We start from the raw sequence: 25,485 nt of genomic DNA, 5'->3' as shown, positions 1-25,485 counted from the left end.
CTGGCACCCGGCCTCCTCCCACCGGCTGTTCCCTTCCCAAATGCTGCAGGGCTGAGTTGCCTGTGGTGATGGTCAGTGGAAGAGGACAACCCTTTTAAGCCCCCATCCCTTCAGGCAAGTCTCAGGTGTGGCTTTGCAATTTCCCAGTCTTTTCATTGCCAGAGGATGAGCCTCCCCTGCTGGCTCCCAGCCTAAGCAGGGTCCTTGATCTCCCCAAGTTTCCCAGTTCCAAGGGCCTAGGCTGGTGGCAGAAACCAGGCTAAAAGGACATACTTGGATTCTGGTGATGGCACCTCAGTGCAGCAGGGAGCCTGTCCTAGCCCTTCACCCTGAAATGCATCTACAGGCAGAGGCCTACCTACAGTGCCTCCATCTTCCCACCCCCTCACCAAATGAAGTCACTGCAGAGCCAGGAACACAGTTTTCCAATCTCCTGGCCTCTGCAGGACAGGGAAGTGGCCTGGGAAACTCCAGCAAACTCTGTTCACACCACAGCACTGACCTGGGACTTAGTCTCCTCTTTCTCTTCCTCACCCATGAACAGACAGGGACAGCAGACCCCAGGAACACATCTGGCCTGGGGAAGGGGTGGGCTCCCAAGGTCACTTCAAGGCAGTACTGAAGGGATTGGTGGGGCAGCAGTCCCTGGGTCTGGGGGTTGCTGTGGGCACAGGAGGATGGCCCTCATGCAGCCTGAGCTTCATCTTGGAGCTGCCCAGAACTCCTCTGGCCCTGCAATCTGGACCTTCTACCCCTCATTCAGGAAGGGAGGTCCATTCTTGCACCATCCCCCTTCCTGGAGATTCGGCTCCTGACCAGAATGACCTTCCAAGCTGTGCGCCAGGAGGCAGGAGAGATGAGGCCCCAGGGATACTGCCCTTGCACTGACCATGGGCCTGGTTAGTTTCTGGTGGGGCCTCCTAGGAAAAGCCCCCAGCCTCTGCCAAAATGAGCTGCCTCACCTTCCTGGCACATCCCCAGGCTGGTATGAGCTATGCTGCACCTGGGCCAGATCCCCACCCAGCTAGTTCTGTGGTACCTGGGGCTCCAGTTCAGGGGACGGGGCTGGATCCTGAGCGTCCCAGTGGATGTGGGGCACTCGATAAAAACCTTATTGCTCAGGGGCCATGATACTCTAGGGTGCTGTCTCCACAGAGCAGAACTTGCCATAGCTGGGCTGTAGCACCATCTGCCAGTGTGGGGAGGCCCAGCATGCCACAAGATTCAGCTCAAACCTCTGGGAACTGAGCCACCAGCCTCACTGAGAGACCCTTGGGGTCAGGGGCCCACCACCATTGTGCCCTGCATGTCCAAGCTCAGTCACCTATCTGTTCACACTTGCTCTCACCCACATCCACATTCAGAGACTGCACCCCCCCCCCCAGTCACTCAGAAAGGGCTTGACACAGGGCATGCTGCTGGGTGAGGTGCTGGGCAGCAAGCAGTGGCAGAGGGTTCAAAACATTTCTCCCTTAGGGGCAGGGTCCCTCCCCAAAGTGGGGCCTAGAGAAGAGGCATCTGGCCTAAAGATCCAGTTCTCTGAGGACTTCTGAACCACTGAGTTAATGCCACCCACCCCACAGCCTACTCCAGCCTTCCCCAGTGGTGTCTGCTCTGCCCTACTGAGACCCAGGCAGCAGGGAGGGAGGCCTACCGATAGGAACCAGCCCCTGGGCCCTGCCATGCCCTGCCCTGCCCTCCCAGGCAGGCTCCTTGCATGGCCAGTATCTGATGCCCTGCCCTCCTCCCCTCAAATCCAGTCCCTGGGCAGGTCTCGGGCTGGTGGGGAAAGTGGGATCCAGGACCTCTGGCCTCTGCCCTAGCTATGCCCATAAGCCTGATCCCAGAGAGCTCGGACTCTTGGCAGCCTGGCCTTTACCCCTGGTGCCCAGGCTGTGCTGCTGTTTGAACACCATGTCAGGAGCACTCCGCAAGCTGGGTCTCCACCCAAGAGATAAGGATGTTTGGAAGGAAAATGAAAATGGCAAAATGTACCCCCAACTTGTTAGAAGGATGACAGAAAGGACTCATATTCAACAATGAGGAGAGAATCGAGGTCTGCCTTAGCTTGGTGACACCACCCCCGAGGGAACAAATGGTGGTGGGGTCTTCTCACACATGTGCATGCACACACTGGAGGCCCATCTCCTGCTGGCCCCAGGATGCCACAAGGGGCCATGGGAACTGGAATGCAGAAGCCCTATCTGTGGCCCACCCCAGACTCTGGATCAACAGAGGCTCCTGAATGCTCACATCAGACTGAGGCCCAGACTGCCCTATCTAGCCATCACTGCCCTGCTCAGCATCGGGTTCCTAGGGGACAGTATTTCTTCAGCACAATGGGAAGCATAATCCAGCATGTCCTCAGGGTTTTGGGGGGATTATTGGTGGGCAATGGGGTGGATGAAATACTGAGCCAAATGAGGGAGGTAGGGGAGCAGGCAAAGGCTGTCTTGGAAGCAGAGCCCAGGGCTGGGACTTGCTTTAGAAGGAATGTGAAAGGGCCCCATTTGCACAGCCTGCATCTCCCTGCCACACACATATTCAGCTGCCTTGACCATGCAGTGCTGAGGTGCAGACTGTCCTGGCTCCTTTCTGGGAACTCAGAACAGCCCAAACATAATTATAACCGCAGGTGGTCACACACTTGCCCCTCCTAGCTCTACCCCTTCCCCCACTCTCACAGCCTGATCCCAAAAGTCAGCTCTCAACAGGAAGATGGGCAGAAAGAGTCCCCTATGCTGGGCATGGAGAGCCAGACACACAAGCCATTTCCATATAGGTACCAACAGAGGTGGGTGCCTCAAGGAGCCAAGGGCAGCAGAATCCTGCCCAGGCCATGGCAGGGAAACTGAGCAGATGGGAGTGCACTACCCTCTGACAGGTATCAAGGCTCTCCTCAGGGAAGCTGGGCCCTTCTTTGATCTTTGGTCACTTTTAGCAGATCTTTTCAGGCCCCTGCAATCTGTCTCTTCCCTGTCTCACCACAAGTCATCACTGGCCACAGGCATGGGCCAGATGCAGCCCAAGTTCAAAAGACTGTGCATTCTTGAGGGCCACACTTCACCCATGGAGGGACAACACACCAAGTTCTGATAGTCTCAAAGTACAGCCAGGCAATACAGGACTGCCTGTGCAGGGGCCAAACAGAATGTCCCCACACACCTATGGCTATCTGGGTGTGTGGCAAGGCCCTCCAAGTGCCTGCATTCACCACACGAGGATGCCTCTGAGATACTGCAGAATTTTGTGCTTGGACAGGGATGGAGAGGGACCCTGTGGCAGAATCTGCCCTCAGGAGGATCTTGAGCCTTGTTCTGACAGCAGAGGTCAGCCCTTACCACCACCACAGGAATAATGAGAGTGGAGACTGCCCCCTGCCCCAACACATCTCAGACCAGGAGAGGAGCGACAAGGGTGAATAAAGCCTTTACACCCTAAGATGCTCAGTGTTCATTCATTTGCTCAACAAGTATTTCTGAGCCCCTTAGGTCAGGGGAGCCTGCAGGGGACAGGACCAGAGTGGGCAGAGGACATGGTATCCTGTCCACCTTGGACCAGCTAGAACCAAGTCTGGAATACAGAAGCCCCCTCAGCCACAGAGTCACAGGGATGTGAAGATAGTGTCTCAGACCCAGTCAGGGTTCATCCATTCCTTCACCCTTTGAGGCTGGAGGGTGAGCTTGGACACATCCGCCCAGCAAACATGAGCATGGTCACTGTCACCACTGCATCATCATCATCAACCTAGCAAAATGGACTCTGCACTTTCTAGCCCGGTCCTGTTTCCATTTTTGAAGCAGTGGGGATGAAGTTGCAGAATGAAGATGTAGACCCACAGGAACAGTGGCCACCCCAACGGTCTTTCAGGAGACTCCAAGGAAGGTGTTGGAGGAGTGCTCCTCGGAGGTCCGTATGTTTCAGGCTTGGTCCCTATGGTGGTACCTGTGGGAGGTGGTGGACCTTGAGCAGGTGGAATCTACCAAGGCGCTCAGGTCACTGGGACCCTGCCCTCTTCCTCTCTAGCTTCTTGGCCATGCACTTTCCACTGGAACTTCCAAAACTCTGAGCCAAAATAAATCTTTTCTCTTTATAAATTAATTATCTTGGGTATTTTTTATAGTAACAGAAAGCTAACATCAGATAAGCACATACTGAGAACACAGAAAAGGTAGTGACCTGAACAAGCTGAGAATGGAGAGCTGAGTGGTGAAGGGGCTCAGCTGGGTGTTGCTCAGGCCCCCAACTCACATCAGGACGGCTTTCCCCATGTCATGGAGATGCCTGGCCATCATTGCCTAAGGAGCCCCTGACCCAGCTGACCTTGAACAATCTCCAAAGTTCTTTCCTCATAATCTTTCAAAATGTCCAGGGAGGACATCCAAAAGTGATTTCCCAACCACTCCTTGGTCAGAGATCTGCAGAGCCTCCTGAAACTGTCAGCTTCCTGGATAGCATAGTGGCCATCCAGAACAGGGTGACAATCCCCTAAGAGCCCACTGCCCAAAGGTTGGGGACAGCCAAGGAGCCTGTGGACCAAACAGCCCACAGCAAGGCCTATTTCCCACTAATTCCACCTCTCATGGGCAGCTCCCCAGCAATTTTAGACCTAGAAAGGTGCTGATTGCAGCCAGCTAAGGGAGAGGGCAGCCCCTCCCCAAAGGGCTCCTATTCTGGGGTGACTTACATCTTTACAACTAACCCATCAGCACAATGAAAGCACACGCAGGTATACCCATGTGTGCATCAGTGCATGTATGTTTGTGTGCACGCTTGGGTATACCTGTGTGTTGCCTTGTACATGAATGGGCACCTGTTTGCCATGTGACTGTGTGAGCTTATGCCCACGTGCACACACCAATGTGCTCATGTGTGTACCTGTGCATTTCTATGTGTATAAATATGGATATCCCTGGACAGTGTGACAACCCCCTCAGAGCCCACATGTCCAAAGGTTAGAAATACCCCATGAGCCTGTTGGCCAAACAGCCCAACAAAAGGCCTGTCTCAAGTCTACCCAAGCTGCCAGTGTATGGTGCAGAGGAAGCTCCAGGGCAGGAAAGAACCCCTCCCCCAGTCCTCTGGACTCTCAGGCCACCTGGTGCCCTTCCTGCCCAGAAGCCTTTGTCCACACTGATATTCTCACCAGAAGGCTCTTCTCAGACTTCACTGCCTCTTTTGGAGCCTGTCTTATCTTAGCCTGCCTCCCTTCTCTGGGAGGCTTCCTTGATCACAGATTGGCATTACTGGGTTATGAACTTTCTCTAGCCCCATTCTCTAAGGCTGCCCACCCAGCCTCCATGGGTGGTGTTAGCCAGAGAAGCCATGTCAGGATCGGCCTTGGTCTGGCAATGATGGTGACTGGCCTCCCTTTCCGACACTCTACCCCTGGAGGACGAGCAGAGCCTCCTCCACTCCACAGCAGCACCCCTTCCCAGCCAGCGGGTAGCCGCCCAGTGGGAAGACAGTGCTGTGGACAGAGCAGACTGCAGGGGGCCCACTCCTGACTTCAGCTGCTACCCACACCATCCTGGAGTCATGGCATACCTAAGAGGAACAGCCGGGAAGGGCACTTGGCCTGCTGGGCTGCCCTCAGGTTTACTGCCTTCCCCTGCCTCCAGTGTCCCCAGCCCCTGTGGGGCCCAGGCCCCCAACATCAGAAACTCCGCCCAAAGGCTGGGCCACTCACCTTGGCTCTGAGAGATGGGGACAGATGCAGGGTCTGTTTGGGGCAGGGCTGTGGAAGGGGGAAGGACTAGTCCCAAGGTCAGCTTGAGGGCTCTAGGGCTGTCCTGCAGGACCTCCCCATCTCCACCCTGCTTCAGGCCTCCTCACATGCTGCAGATCCTGCCTGGATCCCAAGCCCTGGCCCACTCACAACTCTGGACACAGCTGCCCATTGAATTCCCAGTCCCTTGCACTTGAGTTTTGAGCTAAGAGCTAAGACTACCCAGTTTTTAGCTAAGACTAAAACACTTATGTATGAGAGTATACAGGACACCATACACACACCTGAGCTCCATCAGTTTGGCTGCCATTGGACATTCTTTGGCTTAGGATGGCCTGAATACTTGGGGGAGGCCCTGGGAAACACGCTGCATGACCACAAACACCCCTAAGGCTCACATGAAATTCCCAAAGGCAAAGGGGCCATGCTGCACACTTGCTCTGAGATGCCCTTGTCCCAGGCCACTAGGAAAGCCAGCAGGTCCAGTGGATACCTGCTTGCTCCAGAGATGTCCTTCAGAACAGGCACTAGGCAGAGGTGAACCTGGACCTGTACGTGTGCCAGGGCAACATGAAGCCTGACTACTCTGGCAGATCCGGCTCCTTGTCCGAACTTGCTGCAGGCAGGAAGTAGGCTGTCTGCTCAAAACTCAGGCACCAACAAGCATCTGCTGACCAGGAACCCACTACCTTGAGTGCAAAGCCACTCCTCTTTCCACACCCTCTCCCAGGTCCTGTTCTTGGTGCTCCTCTTCAGTAGGTGAAGATGAACCTGAGAAATCCCCAGCATAAGGGGATGCTGGCAGCTTGAAGGAGACTTTGAACTGGATAGTCTTAGCTCAAAAACATTTGCACCAGGCTGGGGTTGTAGCTCAGGGGTACAGCACTTGCCTAGCCCATGCGAGGCCCTGGGTTCGATCCTCAGCACCACATATAAGTAAATAAAAAAAAGGTATTGTGTCCAACTACAATAATATTTTTTTTAATTGCACCATGTGACTGTCATCCACAGAATAATGGTAAAAACAGGGAGGCTAACTGCTCCAAGACCTTTTCCAACAATTAGCTCCCCCCAAAAAACTGAATATGCTAACCTTAAAAACAACAGGGAGAAAAACATGAGTCCCAATCACATGGGGATGCACAGCAAGGCCATAATTTACTTGCACACTGCTGTGGAGGTCTAAGGAGCACCCCAGTGTCCGATCACTGTGTCTGCAGCGAGACATCGGGATGTCCCACTTCCAGGGAGCCAGGAGGCAAGGGCAGGTGACCTGATTCTTTCCTCATGGGCATTGGCTCTCAGCTGACCTTAGCCAGAGGTTATTTCTGTCCTATGCAAGTAAAGGAAGAGTTCATCAATTCTGAACATCAGGAGCCTGAAAGGGACAGGATCCGCAAACTGAGGGATGAACACATGGTCCCCAGCACAGCAAGCCATGTTTCCTCTACTACATATCCCTCACTGGATACCCTGTGTAGGGCAGCAGCCTGCACACCCAGCTGCACCCACCTGTCAGTGCAGATGCATCAGCCTACCCCAGGGCATCCAAAGACAATCAGAGGGACAGCAAACCACACATCTGATGACATGTTTTTTTTCAGTAACCAAGAATCCATTATGAAATTAAGAATCCTACCGTGCTGAGCTTTGGGGAAGGGAAAAGGAGGTAAGGGCTTACTTGGCTGGCTTGTGGGAGCAGGTTTGGAAACACCAAGAGCAGCACTAGCAAGCTAACACCTGCAGCACCACAGGTGAGCAGGCCTCCCTGACTCTAGGAACTGCAGGGGCCAGACACCAGCTCTCCAGGGGTGGTAGAGCAGGAGACCTATCTGGGTTTGGAGGAAGCCTTCAGGGCGAGGTCACTTGCCTGCACTGTTCGTTCATGACACAGGCCTGTGTCTACCACCACTGGCCAGAGTCCCTAACACCACCTTCAATTCCTCAATGACCAGCAATCCCACCCTCCTGGTGCAGACTTAGATGGAACACCCTGTTCAATGCACACCACCTCAGTGTTTCTCAGCTGACGCACTCAACACCAAGATTACTTTTTAGAGAAGGCTGATAACATGCGCGTGCACGCACGCACGCACACACACACACACACACACACACACACAAAAAAAAAAAAAGGCAGAAAAATTAGGAAATTAACCATTGATGATTCAAAACATTTTCTGAAATAAAATTCCAAAGTGAAGTTGGAGCTGCAGTGGAGAAAAACATCCTACCTATGACCATCTGTCAGAAAATGGGACTACTTTTCCTAAACTTGTTTTGTGCTTCCTGACCAACTATCAAGTTCTGGCAGAGGAGGCTATGCTGGGAGAGTATGTGATACTCAGGAACTGCATCTCGTGTCAAAAAAGGGCAGATGTACACTTGGGTGTGTCAATTACCTCACAAAGAAAATAAGCTGTGAACAAACATCAGACCTACTAACAAACACACAGAATTACTAGAGCACACTGAGGTCTGTGACCTGAAACACACATACAAGGAGGACCAAGGGCAACAGAGGAATGTAGCAAGCAGACAGGGAACCGGAGCCAGGAACTTGTGACTTCTCACACAATGCTGTGCATCTGCAAATTCTTACAGGGTGCTGGGGGCACTGAAGTTTCAGCACAGTTTCTTCTCAGGAGACCCTCAGTTCCCACCACCAGGCCCGAAGGAGTCGTAGGCCTTGGGAAACACACTGCATGGAAGGAAGGCCTCTGCTAGCTCCACAGCTGCCACCCCAGAGGCAGGGGTGAAGGACCAGCACACAGACTTACTAAACAGGTGTTTATTAAGGCTTGTATTCTCCTAGAGGACAGCGATCCAACGCCGTCCATGACTCCGTACAGGCAGTAACAACTCAGAGCAAGTGACACGTTCTACATACAAGTCTAAATAATACAGCTTACACTTTAACTCAGAGGGTCTTTTGGAGTAAATAGCTTCAGAAGGTATCTGCTCTCTAAGACAGGAAGGATCCTCTACAGCGGGCGCGTGCAGATTCGGTGTGCGAGGGTGGCGGGCATGAGCACCACTTCCATGCTGGACTCCAACTCCAGGCGGCGAACTCCAACAGGCCCTCACTCCACAAAACATGACAGCAAATTTGTTTTCTAAAAGGGTTTTTTTGTGTGTGGGGTGTTTCAGGGAAATTTTTTTGTTTGGGTTTTTTTTTTTTTTTTTTGCTTTTTTTCACCCATTCAACAGAAAAAAAAAATAGACACAGTGAATTTACAGTCGGTGGCATCACCCATCACACTGTCTGTACCACCAAATCCTACTTTTAAAGCTCAGTATTATTGGTACAAAAACTTAAGATGACATCGGAATTCTCAAGTGAAAAAAAGGGGGAAATTAAAAAATGACCTGCCAACAACTAAGAACAACTGAACACTGACCCAGACCTAAAACGCCTTCCTAATCCTCGGCAGCGGATTAGCCAGCGGCAGTGGGGGGAAGTGGCCAGTTCTGCGTGGGCAAGGCATCAGGAAGGATGGCTCTTCCCAGGACACAAACGTGGTCTCCACGTTAGAAAAATCAAGACTTATCTCTCTGTCCAGCAGAAAATCCAAGTGGACAGATCAACATTTTAGAAAGATAACACAGATAGCAAAAATGGCAAATCAATCGCAAGAGGGTGATCACTAATCTTTGATTTCGTGCTGTGAAGATTTTAACAGCATACTCTATCCAATAAAACCACCCATGTGTTCTTACATTTGCTATAAAACAATAGAGAGAAAATAAAGTCTCCTATGGAAACAATAAATGACTGGATACAATAATAAGAACATAATTTCTGCCAAAATTAAAAAAAAATCTTTGGGATGTATTAGGTTTTTTGTTGTCTTTAAGGATATTTATATTTTGCATTAGGTCAGTCTGACTGATAAGCTGACAAAAAAAATACTTCTTTATTAGTGAGTTCTACAATATTATAATACATAGAAAAAATACAAATGAATGCAGACCCATCTGGCAAAAATGAACTACAAAGAAGGTAAAGATGCCACAACTCAACCCACACAGGACGACACACTGGAGCTGACGCCGAAGACAGCACCAAGCATACAGTTTTAAACTCTGCTTTCAAAGGAACTGCTAACCACATAAGAAACTGGCTTGTCCTTATTGTTTGTTTCGATTCTGCCGTTCCTGTAAAAAGAAAGAGGAGAGGAATTTAACACACTAAGCAACTGTGATGGGCAGGCGAAGCCCCACTTAGGTGAGGCCAAGGCTGCCCTGGGTCAGTCACAGACCTGGACCTGTGCTTCCTGCTCAGCAGCCTGGCCACAATCAGCACCTGTGCCCTGAGCTACAGAGGGACCAGGCACAGAGACCAAAGCAGGCACCTCTACAGAGGGAGGCACTGAGCTCCATCCTGCCCCTCATGAGAGGACCCTCTGAAGAGTCCCATGGGTCCACACCTTTGTCAGCTCTCCCTCACATCAATGCAATGCTACATGGAAATACAAAACAACGTGAACCTCGAGGAAGGAACATGTAAAGGAGACTTGAGTGTGCCAGTTACCCAGGAGATGTGCTTCTGTATTTTCTCTCATTTAAATCTTCCAGAGACTCAGAAGACATAAAGTCTATCCAACTGGCTAAAAAGGGAGCTCCACGTCACTTGGCTAATGAAGAACAGAACAGGAGGATAAGCAGGAGTCCATCAGTTCTGGCCCTTTCCAACAGCTCAAGTCTCCTGTAATACCACACAGAACACTGACCAATGTGGGGCAAGGCTCTTCCACCCAGGCTTACCTCTACTTCCATAAAAACAGCAATCTTCCAAAGCATGCCTGACATGGGTTTGAGACCTACATCCAACTCTTTCCCAATTGTGTCTGCATGGCTTCTAATCAGTGGGTCTAGGAGCCATCTCAGTCTTTCCTAACACGCAGAATCTAAACTCAGCTCTTGACATGAAAAGGGCATTCCCCTCATCTGCTGCAGATTGACTAAAGCACAACTTCAGGTTCCCCTCCTATATTCTGTGTGGCTCCTGTTCTGAGACTGAAGTAAACCTGGGTAAAGGAGAAGGGTGGACAGCCACTCTGAGAGTTAACATCTCTTCCCTACCCTCAAGTGCACAACTGGAGAAAGGAAAGACTTGGGGGCTGGGATTGTGGCTCAGCGGTAGAGTGCTCGCCTAGCACAGGTGGGGACCCAGGTTCGATCCTCAGCACCACATAAAAATAAAGACATTGTATTGTGTCCATCTACACCTAAAAAATAAATATTAAAAAAAAAAAGAAATACTCAGTCTTCTGCATTCCTTTAGGCTCTCTTTAAGCAAGTTTTAATGTTATCAGCAAAACATCCAGCAAGCAGACTTTGCAGTACACCATCTGCTCTTAAAAAAAGCAGTATTACTCATCAAACCTCTCAAAGAGCTGACAGAGGAAGCACATCTCAGCCTTAGAGGAGCGTACTAACATGCATGTATGCATACTTATTCTTAAGCTCCCTCCTTTAACCCTCCCTACTGAGAGGATCTGGTGTATGTGCAGATGACAGGGAGGGGGGCCTGCAAAAGTATCTGCAACAGTGCAACACATGCTTGTGGAGCACACAGTCTTCACTGTTTTAAGCACCCTAAAGGAGGACTGTTTGTAGATTTAAGGACTTGGTCTCATACAGCTGCCATGAAATTGAGTGCTTTCCTAAGTCAGTAAACTTCCAAGTTGGACAGGGGAGCTTTGTAAAAATGTTAACTGTATTGTACTTTCTAAATATTAGGTACCTTTTAAGTTACAACAACTGGAAATCAGTGAGGTCTGTCATGATAAACAAAAGGTGGGTAAGTTCTCAGACACCCTGAGATCCCCTGGCCAGCAGAAGACACTACCCCAGAGGGAGGAAGGGCTCCTGACTCAGACGCAACCCCAGAACACCCAGGGTTCTCACACCTGGCAAGCAAAGCTGGGCATCCATCAGTGGAGGTCAACCACAGAGCATTACATTTCTCTATACAGACAGTGAGCTTGGAAGGTACTGAAATTCCACCAGAACCAGTACCAAATCAGAGTTCTCACGCATCACTTTCAATAATAAACTAATGTTAATGGGGAATCACATGAGTACACAGCTTTTTGTTCTAGCTGACATGGTCTGTGGGAGAGGCACTAGTTCCTTCCTATGGTACTCATAAAGCAACTCAGTTGGACTGGCCAATGGAGCACCCAAGGGGTGGAGGATCAAAACAGACCCTAACCACAGGCAGATGCCCACAGGCCTTGCCGGTCGTTCAAAAGGCTCAACCTGAGGCTGGACACAAAAATGCAGTATCACAAGTTGTTATAATGAAAGTTTTAGGACACTAGCATTTTAAAAACACCAACCAGTTCAGGGGTGGAATTTTAACCTTAAGCTCATCACCAAACTTTGGGACCCAATGCACTTTAAGAAAACCCAAGTATTCAGTATTTAAGAAAAAACCAAGCATGCACGCACGCGCGCGCACGCACACACACACACACACACACACACAGATACACATAAAACAGCCAGCTGCCAATTTAAAGCCAGATCTGTTCTAACCCTGCAAATTCAGCAGTTCAGCACAACTGTGCATTGTATCAGCAATGTTCTGCCGGATGACAGCGGTGCCACAGGACTAACCTGACCTGTGATGCTGCAGCCACCTTCATCTGTGCAGGTGCATTTTATGATGCCCACAGAACCTCAAAACTGCTCAAACAATACTTTCCTCAGACTCTGACCCACTGTCAGGTGATGGCTTGGCTGTAATTGATACCCCAAAAGCTAAAATACAGAATTAACTGGAAACAAATGACCCCCTCTTCAGGCATGCCAGCACAATGGCACTGCCAGGACCCTCTGCACGCTGCTCTGCTCCAGACACTCAGACATTTGCATTCGTTTGAGCAATTCCTCCTCCAACACAGGACAGAAATGATGAGAAAGCCAGCTGACCAACTGAAACTCCACCAAAGAGAGACAGCCTCAGGACGAGCACTCTCATGAAGAGAGCTCTGCAAATCATATCAGGTCCTTTCTTCTGGGGCCAGCATCTGGGAGTATGGGCACCTAGGCCCTCCCCAAGAGAAGCCACACTAGCTCCAGGGAGCTATAAGGTTCATATGCCAGGAGCTTCACTGTGGGCCCAGCAGGCAATCAGGAGCACCTCAGATATCTGGATCTGAACACGTCTATTTAACACTGTGACTCCAAGCTTGCCCCTCCCCACCACCCTCTTAACTATTTCGATGGAGTGGGCCAAAGCTCTTAAAACTGCAGGATACTGAGTTTCTAAAAGAAAAATAAATGATCAGACTGGACCAGACCTTTCAACTGCTGAGGGGAAGAGCCCTCAGGCAGGTGGGAAACCAAAGTGCCAGCCAGTGCCTACAGCAGCCTTGCTGGCTTCTCCAGTACCACGTGAACACTGCCTTCCAAGTGTTCTCCACTGAGATCACCATTCAGAAAGAAAACAGGACAAAAAGAGTAACTTCCCTCAGGTTCCCTGTTACCTTATGTGTACAAAATATTCCCTGCTACCATGCTTCTTAAAAACTGAGGCCATCAAAAGTTATTTGGTGACATCCACTCAACCATAATCACTGGATTCTCCCAGTAGCCACTGTAGGGAAAGTTCGTCGATGCTGCCGGCCCCCTCTGGATGCCTGGCCTGCCCAAGGCCAGCCAGGCAGTCTGTCACAGATCCCATCTGCTTCCTGCCTGGCTGCTGCTCAAGCCACCATCCACATGCATAGAAATGAGACACCAAGGGTGCAGCAGGTGCCTGAGACACCACTCACCTTGCGCACCACCTCCTCCTCCTCCTGCCGCTTCTCATAGTGAGAAAAGTCATCAAAGATGGAGGTGGTGTGCTTGTAGGAAGCAATAATTCTCAGCACTTGTTTGGCTTTTTCTAGGGGCACCTCCTGTGTGTCTCGGGAGTTTGTGACCGGTTTGTTGTCGTTGTTCTCTAGTCTGATGTGCCGGAGCTGGTTATTGGGCACGTCCTTGACAAAAATCCACTTCACATCAAACTTGCCCTTCCACTTGTCCTGAGACCAGACCCCAGCACTGGTGCCATAGTCCACAGGAGACTTCATCTCCGCCACCCCGCAGAAATGCCCACTGCCGTTGACACTGAAGAGCAGGTAGACAGGCCCCTGGCTGCTCACAGCACGGAAGGCGCTGTCCAGGCGCTTGTTGCCATGTTCCGTGCTGCACCAGATGGAGTACTTGATGGAGCGATGGATGTCGTCCTCAGAATAGCTCTTTATGATGAATACCCGCCCGCTTTTAAGGTTCCAATCAAATTCTTTAGGGTTGTAGCTGTGGGCGGCTTTCAGTTTCTCAAGGACGGGGTGGGAGTCTACACCAGGGGCAGAATTAGACTGGGAATTTCCAGGAGAGTTACTATCACTGCTAGCCCCTCCACTCTGCCCAAAGGCAGCATTTCTGTTTCGAGGGGCGACCCAGCGGGTTTGGGGTGGCTGCTGAGGACTCTGATACTGTGGAGGGGCCAATGGGGGAGGCTGAGCTGGGAGAGGCTGGGCCACCTGCAGGGGCTGTGGGGCAGACTGGGGGGCTGGTGCCTGCTGGGGGGCTGGGGCCTTCGGCACAGGCCCCTTGTTATCCCAGGTGCCGATGTCCATGTTATGTTTTATAGGTGGAGGAGGCAGGGCACCCCCGACTACAGGCCCACTCTTTGTTTTCATTTTAGGCTGTGGTTTTGCAGGCTTACTAGCAATAGCAGCCCAAGAGGTTGGTTTTGAGACTGGCATATTTACATTTGTCCCACCATTGCCAGAGAGGACACCTGTCAGTGCCACACTGCTGACAACAGAGCCCACCGTCTTGACCGCAGAGGTGGTAACATCCCCGATCTTTAGGCCAACCATGCCCTGCTCCAGGCTGTTCATCCCAGGTGCCTTATTAAGGGTATCACTGTGAAAACCTGTCTGCCCATCAACAACCGTGCCACCCAGGGAGCTTGGAGGGTAGGTATAGCTGCTTCCATATGCAGAGCTCTGGGTCTGCTGCCCCTGAGAACCACTTGCCCCCCACGCTGAGAATGCAGGGTTTTCAGGGAAGAAGCTAAACCTATGCTGATACATGCTGTTCCCCAGGCCTCCCGGCTGCCCAAAAACAGCATCGTGCATGAAATGATGGTCTCCGTTACTGAGCTGCCCATAAGTGGTGAGGTATGGAATTGGAGGGTCCCCTGCGGTGGACCACGGCGCCTCATTGAGGGAGTAAGGAAATCCGATGGATGGTGGATAGTAGCTGGACAGGTAGGGATCGCTCATCGAGGGGTAACTGTTACTCTGTGAAAACAAACAGGGTGACTAGTTAGACTGCTACTACATGAGGACTGAACCTGCTGACCACTTCTCACACAGGCTGCACATAATCCAGCCTGACACTGCACAAGTGACTCATTCTTAATGGAGCAATAAAGACCATCAACTCAAGGACAAAGTCAGGATCCAGAGAAATTAGTAACAAATATCACCCAGGTCACCATCTCAAACACCAAGCCTCACTCACAGTGATCTAAGCTCAAGTTCAATGACTGAGCTGAGCCCACCAGAGCTAGCTGGACAGCTCTCTCCTCCTACCATCAAGCCTGACCTATTTAGAGGAACCCAGAGTGGGGAATTAACCCATCCTGCGTGATGATGCTGGCAATATCAACAGACAGCAGCTTTCACAGGGCACTGGGATATTTATGGAGGTTCCAGTTCACTGAGCAGTTAACACGCCCCAGGTGTCCCTCCTCTAGGCCTTCATACCTACTTTCCACAGTTGACCTCAGCACTCCTCACCACCCTCAAGTGCTGCTTCAGAGCAGTACTGGAAGACACTTCGCTGTGGAGCAAAACACCTGTGTAGAGGTGCTGAAGGGGAGGTGCCCAGTGTTGAGGCCAGAAAGCACCACTTATTATCAGCATTTCAGAATCATCTCTTACAATGAAATAACAATTGTTTCCCTATAATGAAAATCTTTTGAGATTCTACAAATGAGACACTATCGATGTTGTGTAAGACAAAAAAAACTCAAGCTTATCCTCCCTTGAGAGGATTTCAATGGTTCTGGCCCCTGTACTGCGACCTCCCCTCCTATACCCCCACCCAGCCAGTCCTCAGAACAGCCTATACAGCCAGGCCAGGCAGGTGGAAAGCCTAAATGGGGACCTGCTTCACGAGGGATGCCTGCATGGACACAGGACAAACGGGGCAGTTCTTCCAAAGGGAAGCCAGTGCTCCTCTCTACCCTGAGCAGCTACGATCACCTCCACAGGCAGAAGGGCAGAGGGAGGAGAAGCCCCAGGGGCTGTGGAACTGACCCACAGGACACAGACCAAGAGAGTCACGCAGTGAGGCCAAGCACACCCAGGATATTCAACTGAGATGAGAAATGTGTAATGATTTGAGGTGACATACATGCAATAGGACACTCCTGAAAGTCCACTTGAGGTACCACAAACACAAACGCAGGAAAAGCCCCTCCAACAACCCGTCCTGCCCACTATAGAGCAGGAAGCCCTTGGCTGCTCCCTGCCAGTACTGTCCAACTCACCTTGGTAACATGGTTCAAGCACCTCACCACTGAGCCCCCAAATCCTAGAATTCCTGCTCCTTTAGGATTTGAAAACAAAGGTCCTAGCTACTGTTCCCCTACAAAAACCATCACACCCCAGGAGAAGGAAAGGCAGGAGTTCAAGAAGAACCACAAACACACAGAAAAGGCAGGAGTGAGGCAATGAGGCAAGCAAGGAGGGCCTTGCCTCTCCTCTCTCCTGAGCTGTCAGCTGTGGGGTAGGGAATAAGCAAAAACCAAGCTGCAGCTCTCCTAAAGACTGTGAAACTCTTCAGAGGAAGCCCTTTCTTCTGCTCCTTTTTTAAGAGGTGCTGGGGATCGAATCCAGGGGCGACCACTGAGCCACATCCCCAGCCTTTCCATTTTTTAACTTGAAACAGGATCTCAGTTGCCCAGACTAGCCTCAAACTTGTAATCTTGCTTTAGCCTCCCAAGTTGTTAGGATTACAGGTGTGCACCACCATGCCAAGTTCAACAGCTCTTTCTTAAACATTTAATTCATACAACAAAAGAAAAAGATTTCTGATTTCTAATTTCTAGGTAAGAGGCTGTAGTTTCCTAGAGCTCCCTAACAGTGCTATAAGGCCCACTGGTGGCTGTCAAAACCCTGAACCATGCCCTCCCTCCACCTCTAGATAAGCTCTGCCAGCAGGCCATCTTCCAACCCTTCCCACTAGCACAGGGACCTGAGGTGCTATGGGTTCAATTTCAATTTTTATCTCAAGCCTACTGACAGCCCATTTTCTATGACCTCTGCCATGCCTCCTTCCAATCTCTGAAAATAAAGCAGCTAGTTATTCTGCAAAGCTATCTAAAACAGGCCAAGTACAGAAAAACACCTAAAGGTGATGCTCTTGCACTCTATGTGCTGAACACTGCAGTCCATGCCGCAAACCTCCCCTGGGAAAAGAGTGGTTCTCAGTCACTGTCTGAGGGGCACAGGCTGACTATTCTGGTCTCAACCTCAGACACTGGCTTCAAATATGCCCTCGAGCTGTGCCTGGGCGATTGATAAAGCACCCAGAGCCTATCTTGAGTCCTCTGCCTCCCTCTGTCCTGTACACAGCCAGGCACAGATTAGCATTCATGTTGGCAAGTGCTGCAGGTAAGACTGGTTGTGACCCAGACCCTCCCCAGCTTGGTGGCACCACAGGGGAGTCTAAGCTAGGAATATGCCAGTTTCTTCAGCAGAGACACAGCTGAATAAGCTGATGCTATGAAAGCAAACTCAATGCTTGCTCCTCACACACACACCTCTGAGCAAGCACATGTGGGCCTCCAGCGCCCTCCTCAGGATACAGTGGGTGCTGCCACATCCAAGACTTCTAACCACAGCCCTGGGTATGACAGGACTGCACAGACAGACTAGCACATCTTCAGTCAAATCAGAGCCACTGACAGAAAAACTTAGCTCTTCACTCTTAAGGGTCCTCCCTCCAGATGAACTAAGAAGTGATAAACACCTCAAAGAAACAAATTTTAAATAACCAGTGACCATTATCCCTAGATCATTAGAAACACTGAGTAAACAGAGAAACCATAAACCTACTCTAGAACAAAGAGCAATTTTCCAGCTTCCTCAGGTTTAATTAAAAAAGACAAAACGAGCTGGGCATGGTGGCACACGCCTGTAATCCCAGTGGCTTGGGAGGCTGAAACACTAAGCAACTCAGTGAGACCCTGGGCTGGGGATGTGGCTCAGTGGCCGAGTGCCCTAGAGTTCAATTCCCAATACCCCCGCCCCCAAAAAAGACAAAACAGAATGTAAAAATGCCCAAGGCCACTTAACCTGGAGCTGAAACACTTGTTTCCACTATTCATTTTCCGGAGAAGGAAATTCTAAGACAGTTGAAACACTTTAATTTCACAAACATAAAGTGACTCAGCATCATAGGAACTCAAGAAGCAGAAAGGTCCCTCCTAAGCCCAAGATGAACAGAACACCTGTCTGCTCAAGATGAAGCAGGTACTTAATCAAATCACATTAATTATGTGTGGGCAATGCTGAAAACCAACCCAGTGACAGGATCCTGGAACTGCTGACCAGAGCCAACAGAGCCAGCCAGGGTAGCCTCACTGCTTCAGCAGTCTTAGATGAGTCTTGAGGATAGAGAAGATGTTACAGAAAAAAACTCAAGCCCTGAGCACTTTACTCTGTCATTCTTCCTGTCTGTCCTGAAGGCAGGTGCTTCTGAGGCTCTGTTTCAGCCCTTCAGATGGTTGGTCAACCTGCAGAGACAGCAGTTTCCAACACAGAATTTCTGCATCTGTTTCAGCAACTCACCAATAAGCAGCACATGAAGACTTCCCCTCTTTTCAGATGAACTGCTGGGAAGCAGTCAGATGGCAAATCCCTATCCACCTAGTGAGCACCACCACTAGACCTTCTAAGAAAGCCCATATTGTTCAGTTGCAGCCATAGAAACCTATGCAGACCTGGGTGATTAAGCATGTGTCCACTGACCCTTCAGGTCATCCTGGTCCCACCAGAATCACCTGGACTTAGCATTAAGACAAAAGCCAAATTTCTGCCAGCTTTATGCACTGAACAGAAGCCATGGACACCACGAAAGGTCCAGCACCAGATGAAAAAATTAACCAAACCTTGGGTGATGGGGTGAGTGTGACTCTCAAGATAACAACTCCATGCCAAAAGCTTCTCCAAGGTCAAGTACAGAGGTACAAACTTCAACATAACCACACAGGACAACACCTGAGCAACAGCATACTCAGGGACTCTTAAGTGACACCATATGAAACACTCCAGGTCTTCCTGAACTCATGAAATCACCCCACCAGCCTTCAAGCAAGTGATCACAATAACATTCAGCCCTTTTAAAAGAAGACTTGATTAGGGCTAGGGTTGAGGCTCAGAGTTAAGAGCATTTGCCTATCACATATGAAGCACTGGGTTCAATCCTCAGCACCACATAAAATAACTAAAACAGAAGTGTAAAAAAAATAACATTACATATATCAACTTGATTAAAAGCATAGTCTTCCTAAAGAAGTTCAGAAAAGACAAACCACCAATTATCAGTCCTGGGACTCAAACAGGAAAATTTATAAAACTTTTTTATAAAATGAGTGTTCTATGAAGAAACAAAACCTCTCAATGTCCTTACTTTCTGTTCCTGTCAGGTGTGACCAGGCAAATGATTGTGTTGACAACCAAGCACTTTAAATGCAGGTGCAGGTGCCACCTCCCCTGTGCCCAGGTGCCCTTGCTCATTTGTCAATGCCAGTCAGAGGTCAAAGCACACACGCTTCAGTGGCTGGTACAGGCCTGGAGGACACAGTGTCTCCCGAACCGGGACATCACTCAGGCAGTGTCTTACACTCTGAAGGGACCTGCTCTGGGTCCTCTCAGTCCTTATCTTTCAAAAACAAACAAAACAGCAAACTAGAAAGCCTGAGCACATCTGCTTCAACAGAGGACAGCCTGAAGCCCCTCACTGAGCCCTTTTGCTCCCCTCATTTCCAAAAAGGTTATGGACACACATCTTCTGTTATAGACCAGGGTGGAACCACAGGGCAACACAGCGAAGGCCTCTCTAAGGCAACAGCCCCACTGCAGCCCATAGAGCCGCACTGACCTATCCAAACACATGCTCTTTGAACTTCCCAAATCACTCCAGCATGAGATTCACAAAATGAAGCAGCACAGTGCATCACACAAACCATACGATGGATGCAAAGCAAGGGTGAAGGTAGACCCACGACCTTCAATGTTGTCATGGCTCTGCCAACAGGCCTGTGCAAACTACGCCACAGCCACGAGCTCTCACACATTAGGAACTCCTTGACAAAGCTGCCACACACACAATGCTCGCCCAAGTCCGTGAGCACTGAGCATACCAACAAGGATTCTGAGCTCATTTCTTCAGCCACAAAAGACCTCTCTTCTGGCTAGATGGTCACCACTGCACAGCTCTCATGTGAGAAAGCAAGAGAGAACTTTTCTATCTCAGCAACCTACATCAGAAGAATTCAGCAAGTCTAGCGGCAGTAACAATCCCAAATGACTCATGGCCGAAACAATTCCCAGACTCATAAACTGCAGACTTGTTAAATGCATTGGGAAAGAAGATGGAGAAAAGCTCTAGGATACTTTAGAAAAGGGCAGATAAGAACAACACTGGCGGGATAGTTTCACCCCACCACAGGGAAGAGGCAAAGCTTGGTTTCATTCTGAAACAGGCACTGTACCTTTTCAAAGTGGCAGATATTAAGGCTAATCCTAAATTTCAACTTGTTCAGTGGTTTTTAACCAGGACAATTCTGTCCCCAGGAGACATTTGCAACTGTCACTACTCAAGTGGGAGTGCTCATGGAACCTAATGGGTAAAAGCCAGGGAGGCTGGGGAACATCCTACAATGCACAGAACAGTCTTCAAAGCAATGGTCTGGCCCAAAATTCCAGTGCCATGGCCAAGAAATCCTGAAATACCTAAGGAAACAAGGCAAATGTGACTTGCTATTTCAAACAAAAGGAAATTAAAGCACAGGGAGGTTCAAGCCCAGGGAGGAGTCCAGCTCCACCATCCAATGCTTAGCTACTCTCCTAAGCCACAATTCAATCCTACAAAACTGAAGACAACATGCCAAAAAGCTTCAGCAAACTATGCACGACCGCACTCCACAAAAGGCACTACACCTCACAAAAGGATTCTACCAGCACCCAAGCCCAGTAGAGTGCTACTTCCTCCAGGGAAAACTACCTGTGTCATACTTGTGCCCCAGGTGGAATAAGAGAAAGACTTCAAAGGAAATCTTCAAGATTAATACTAATATTAACCACTTCTAATAGTTTCTAATTTAGGATAATAAAGTAAAAAATATGACAAAAAATGTGTTACAACTAATTATAATTAATTTAAAAGTAAGCATATGCTAACAAAATGAACTCACCGGATTGGACTGTCCAGAAAGGTAGGGCTCAAAGTCATTGTCATGAACTGTATCCTTCTGATGCAAAGAACCATTTTGTACTAGAACAAGAAGTTGCAAACCATTATCAAGTTTTAAGATTACTTTTAAGCATGGAAATCAAAGTAACGTCTATTTTCATCAATTTCTATGAGAAATTGATTTTATTTAAAATGAGCACAATCAATATAAATCTGTTTTCACATCTAAATAAAATGGTGATGCAGACTTTCATCAATTTAGGCTACATTTTTGATAATGATATAATTTGGTAGATGTGACAAAATGTAGGTGCAAACAAAATACAAGGAGTTCACAACCAGATTTTGTTGAAACTGACAAAGTCTAAGAAGATCTAAGTGGTGCCAACAGAGAATGTAGCCTCCATATGTCCAGCTTGTGGATGTTCAGCTGGGAAGGGGCTGTAACAGAAGCTCACCATTATCTGGCTCTCCCCTTACTTTCCACTGTTACAATGCTCAGCCAGAAAAAGAAAGGTGAATAAAGCACTGGGCCTTTTCCAAACTTAAAACACGATGAACCCTATTTGGTTGCACCGGAGTAACACGCTGGTTAAAGCAGTCTTGCAAGTAAGCGTCAAGAGTCACCTACAGGCTCTCACAGGAGTGCACTCTGGGGCTTTATTCCAAGCAAGAACACAGGAGATGAGAGTAGACTTAGGAAACAAGGGAGCAGATGGTCTACAGGCAATGGTCTTAACTGCCTCTCTGGGAGAGCCAGCTAAGGGCGGCAGAGGACTGGTTACTCAGCCCCTGGCCCCTGTGCTTGCCCTTTGAACAGTGCCTTATCTCCTTCCCTTTCCCCCATCAAATCAACAATCTTCCAGTGAGAGGGAAGGGCTGCACTATTCTGAGCACCCATTTATTTACTTCTCCTTGAAAAGCCTGTCTTTGACCAGTCAAATCTCCAGGAAACGGAAAGTTTCATCTCCCATTAGCTGCCAGGAGGAAAGCAAGTTTCCGGTTCCAGACGTGGCTTGTGGACCTTCTCTTGCCCAGGCAGGGCAGCCTCCAATGCCCGCATGGCCATCCTGGAACTCTCCTCACCTTTATTATCTTGTCCTTTTGTTCTCTGCATCGCCGCAGGCCGGGAGGTGCGAACAGACACAGCCCAGCCCGGAAAAGGAAAGACAAAGTTACTCTCCAGCGAACTCTCCGGAGCAGGGGCCAGGCGGATGACACGGCCCGGCCTCCTGCGGCCCCGCTCCCCGAACCCCAGAACCCGGGACCCCATGTCGGACCCTACGGCCCTGGCCTCGCAAACCGAGTCAGGCCCCTAGGTCCTCGGCTCCGGCCCCTCATTCCCAACCCTGCTCTCCAGGTCCTCGGCTCCCGTCCTGCATCCCAGACCCTGGCCTGTCCAGGTCCTCAGCCCCAGTCACACCTCCCCGACGCCGATCAGGCCTCCAGGCTCTCGGTCCCGGCCACGCATTCCCGACCACGGCTAGACCTCCAGAACTCGGCCCACCCTCGCAACCCGGGACCCTGCACCCAGGTCCTCGGCCCCACCCCCGCATCCCCGACCCCGGCATCCAGGTCCTCGGCCTGGCCCCGCGTCCCCTATCGCGGCCTGGCCTCCAGGCCCCCAGCCCCGAGACCCTGCCTGGCCTCCAGGTCCCCGCCTAGCCCCCGCGACCCCAGCCCTCTGTCCCGGCCCGCGGCTCGCGACCCCAGCCCCGAGACCCAGGCCCGCCGCCGGGTCCCGCCCCGCGCCCGCCCCGCTACCTGGGGGTCCACGCTGGTGGCCGACATGCTTCATGAACAGCGCGGCGCGGGGCGGGCGCCGAGGGCTTGGGCCTCCCGCGAGGCCGGGCCTGTCGGCCCGCGCACGCGGCCCCGGGCCCCGCCGCCAACTCCGCGGGCGCGGCCGAGCGCGGCGGCGGCACTGGGCGCGCGGGCCGGGAGCGGCGGGCGGGCGAAGGGCCGGAGCGGACAAGCTGAGGGGACGCCGACTCCTATGGCGGCGGCGGCGGGGATGAGGCTGCGCGACGTCAGCGCGCGGGGCAGGCCGGGAATGCCGTCGGGTCGCCGCAGCGGCGCATGCGTGCGGCCTTATCACGAGCCCGATTTCGCGCCTAAGTCCCAGTTTTGCGCTGCGGGGTGGAGCCACTCGGAGAAGGAGGGGTAGAAAGTCACGTGGGGCCCCTGCGGCTGAGCCGGCGGAGCAGGAAGCCAACGGCGGTGGCGGCGGAAGCTGTGGCCCCGGCTTGTACCTACCTCGCTTTCTAGCCCTCCTCAGCAGCTTCGGAGCCCCAGTCGGCTTCCCTGGCTGCTCTGTGAGTGGGCTCTGGGGCCTGCGAGGGGCTTGCCCTTTACTACCAAGGCCTGTGTTAGGTTCTGGACCCCTATTTCATCACACAGAGGAAAAGAAAATTTAGCCTTGCCCTCTGCAGAGGCCTTTTGTTTTCTGTTGAAGGATGGACAGGACCTACCTGGTTCCAAGTTCACGGAGAAACCTGGTGCCTCTTTCCCTGACCTAACAGGGTCTCCAACATGGGCGACCCTTCTGGTCAGGCGTTACAGTCCAGAGCCCTCCCAGGTTTCCAAGTAGGTTTCTTTTCTCTGGCAGGTGGTGCATCTTCAGATGATCCAGATGAGTCCTGTTCTTATCCTGCTGAAGGACTGATGTGGTTCAGGCTGAGGTGTCATGCCAGTCAGGGGTCCTGGGAGTGCTCACAAAGCAAACCAAGGCCATGCACTGAGCAGAATAAAGAGCACTAGAGAGGATCAAAGAGAGGCTCCCAGCGTCTCTTATCACTGCAGGAGGAGGTGGAGATCAGCCCCCAACTGGTCTGCCCCTGGGGAAGACCGCTGCTCCCAGTTTTGCCATTTCTGGGTCTCCCTGGGCCCCTGCCTGGCCTCCACCTGGAAAACACAGGCCTAGCACAAAGCTAGCAGGGTCACCCGATGCCCTGAGGAGGGATCTGGATGCTCATGTGTTCAGGCAGTGGGCAGTTCCTGCCAATATGGAGTCCGTGCTTCACTGGGTCTGAAAATATGCAGTGCTTGTCCAGAGTGCAGCAGACACAGGGATCTGCACTGGCACAGATGTGGGGACACAGCAGTCTTTGAGGACCAGAAGCCCTGCCTTCCACCCCTGTGTAGTGAAGCTGGGACCCTTGGAGAGGGGCCACAAACATGCTTCCAGGGAGCCTGGTTACTCAGCCTTCTAGAAACCTCTGCCCTCTTCCTCCCCCCAAATCACATGCCTCAGGCAGAATCATGCAGTGGTGCCAGGGGTTGGGGGCCAAGTAGCCAATTACAGGTCCTCCAACCTTGTGGGGGCTCCTTTTCTTCACCCGCCAATACCCAAGCAGCCTCAGGAAGCCATGCTGGTCCCGAGGGAACACCATTCAGAGTTTAGATGACTTCTTTGATAGGCAAGCCCTGGGGCTGCAGGACATTGGGGCTGAATTAGTTTCTGGGGACAAACATAACAAAGTGCCAGAGACTGGATGGCTTAAGAGAATAGAGATTTAGTTTCTCCCAGTTCTGGAGGCTAGAGTCTGAGATCAGTATAATTGAACTAAAATCAAGGTATGGACAGGGTGTTCCTCCTTCAGGGACTCTAGGGAGTACCTTTGCTGCCTTTCCAGCCTCTGCTGGTGTCCAGCACCCTGCCTGCGGTGGCTTCCAACCCTGCCTGTCCCAGTATGAATGAATGACCTTCCTCTCTCTGTGTGCCTCCCATGAGGACACATTGGATCTGAGCTCACTGCCATCCAGGATAGCCTCATCTTAATGTGTTTATATCTGCAGAGAGCCTGTTCTGAATAAAGCCACATTCACAGGTTCCAGGTGGACATGAATGGGTGGGGCACTCTGCAGCCCACTCCAGGGATCATAGGTGAGCAATGCTGACAGGAAGATTCTGGAGTGGAGCTCCTGGGGCTGAGTGAGCTTCACCCATGCATGTGGACAGGAGGATCAGCCCCTTCAACCTGGAGCCCCAGTCCCCACCATCCAGAGAAGGGGCCAGTGGGATAGACACTCTCTAACCCACCCCAGGCTGTGCCCACCAGCCCTACAAGCTGTCAGCACTGCTGGAGCAAGGGCATTTGGGGTCTCGACTAGCAGGAAACAGGGATTCCCCAAAGCAACTTGAGCACAGGGATGGTGTATACAGGTTCAGGGGTGCACAGCTGTAGAGTCTTCTAAGACCCCTTGACCAGCTTCAGGGGGAGGCCTTTACCTTGGCCAGACCTGTGGTCGCTGGACAATAT

At 51.0% G+C, this 25,485-nt stretch overlaps 1 protein-coding gene across 2 annotated transcripts; it reads right to left on the bottom strand.

Annotated features, from left to right (window-relative positions):
- Nucleotides 1-8,504: 8,504 nt before the first annotated feature.
- YTHDF1 (YTH N6-methyladenosine RNA binding protein F1) lies at nt 8,505-23,263 on the bottom strand. Of its 2 annotated transcripts, none has more exons than XM_081289362.1 (5): nt 22,989-23,263; nt 22,310-22,380; nt 21,225-21,304; nt 13,516-15,036; nt 8,505-9,886 (listed from the first exon to the last, which is right to left on the bottom strand). In XM_081289362.1, exons 1-5 carry the CDS (start codon nt 23,012-23,014, stop codon nt 9,860-9,862), a joined length of 1,725 nt encoding a protein of 574 aa, XP_081145488.1. In that variant the 5' UTR covers nt 23,015-23,263; the 3' UTR covers nt 8,505-9,859. The 2 variants fall into 2 exon arrangements, with proteins under 2 accessions (XP_081145488.1, XP_081145489.1); XM_081289363.1 differs by having other exon boundaries at nt 22,310-22,334; nt 22,988-23,262.
- Between the last annotated feature and the right edge of the window lie 2,222 nt (nt 23,264-25,485).

This window comes from Spermophilus citellus (genome assembly GCF_964194105.1).
Source record: "Spermophilus citellus genome assembly, chromosome: 4".
In the NCBI taxonomy this organism is placed as follows: Eukaryota; Metazoa; Chordata; class Mammalia; order Rodentia; family Sciuridae; genus Spermophilus; species Spermophilus citellus.
Note: the sequence above shows the minus strand (reverse complement) of the source record. Positions and strands in the feature narration are given on the sequence as shown.

Coding starts and splice junctions, on each gene's coding strand:
- YTHDF1 (XM_081289362.1), bottom strand. CDS start 23,014: ATGTCGGCCACCAGCGTGGACCCCCA. Junction 22,381..22,988: donor GCCACCAGCGTGGACCCCCA/GGTAGCGGGGCG, acceptor CTTTCCTTTTCC/GGGCTGGGCTGTGTCTGTTC. Junction 15,037..21,224: donor TTTCTGGACAGTCCAATCCG/GTGAGTTCATTT, acceptor TTGTTTTCACAG/AGTAACAGTTACCCCTCGAT.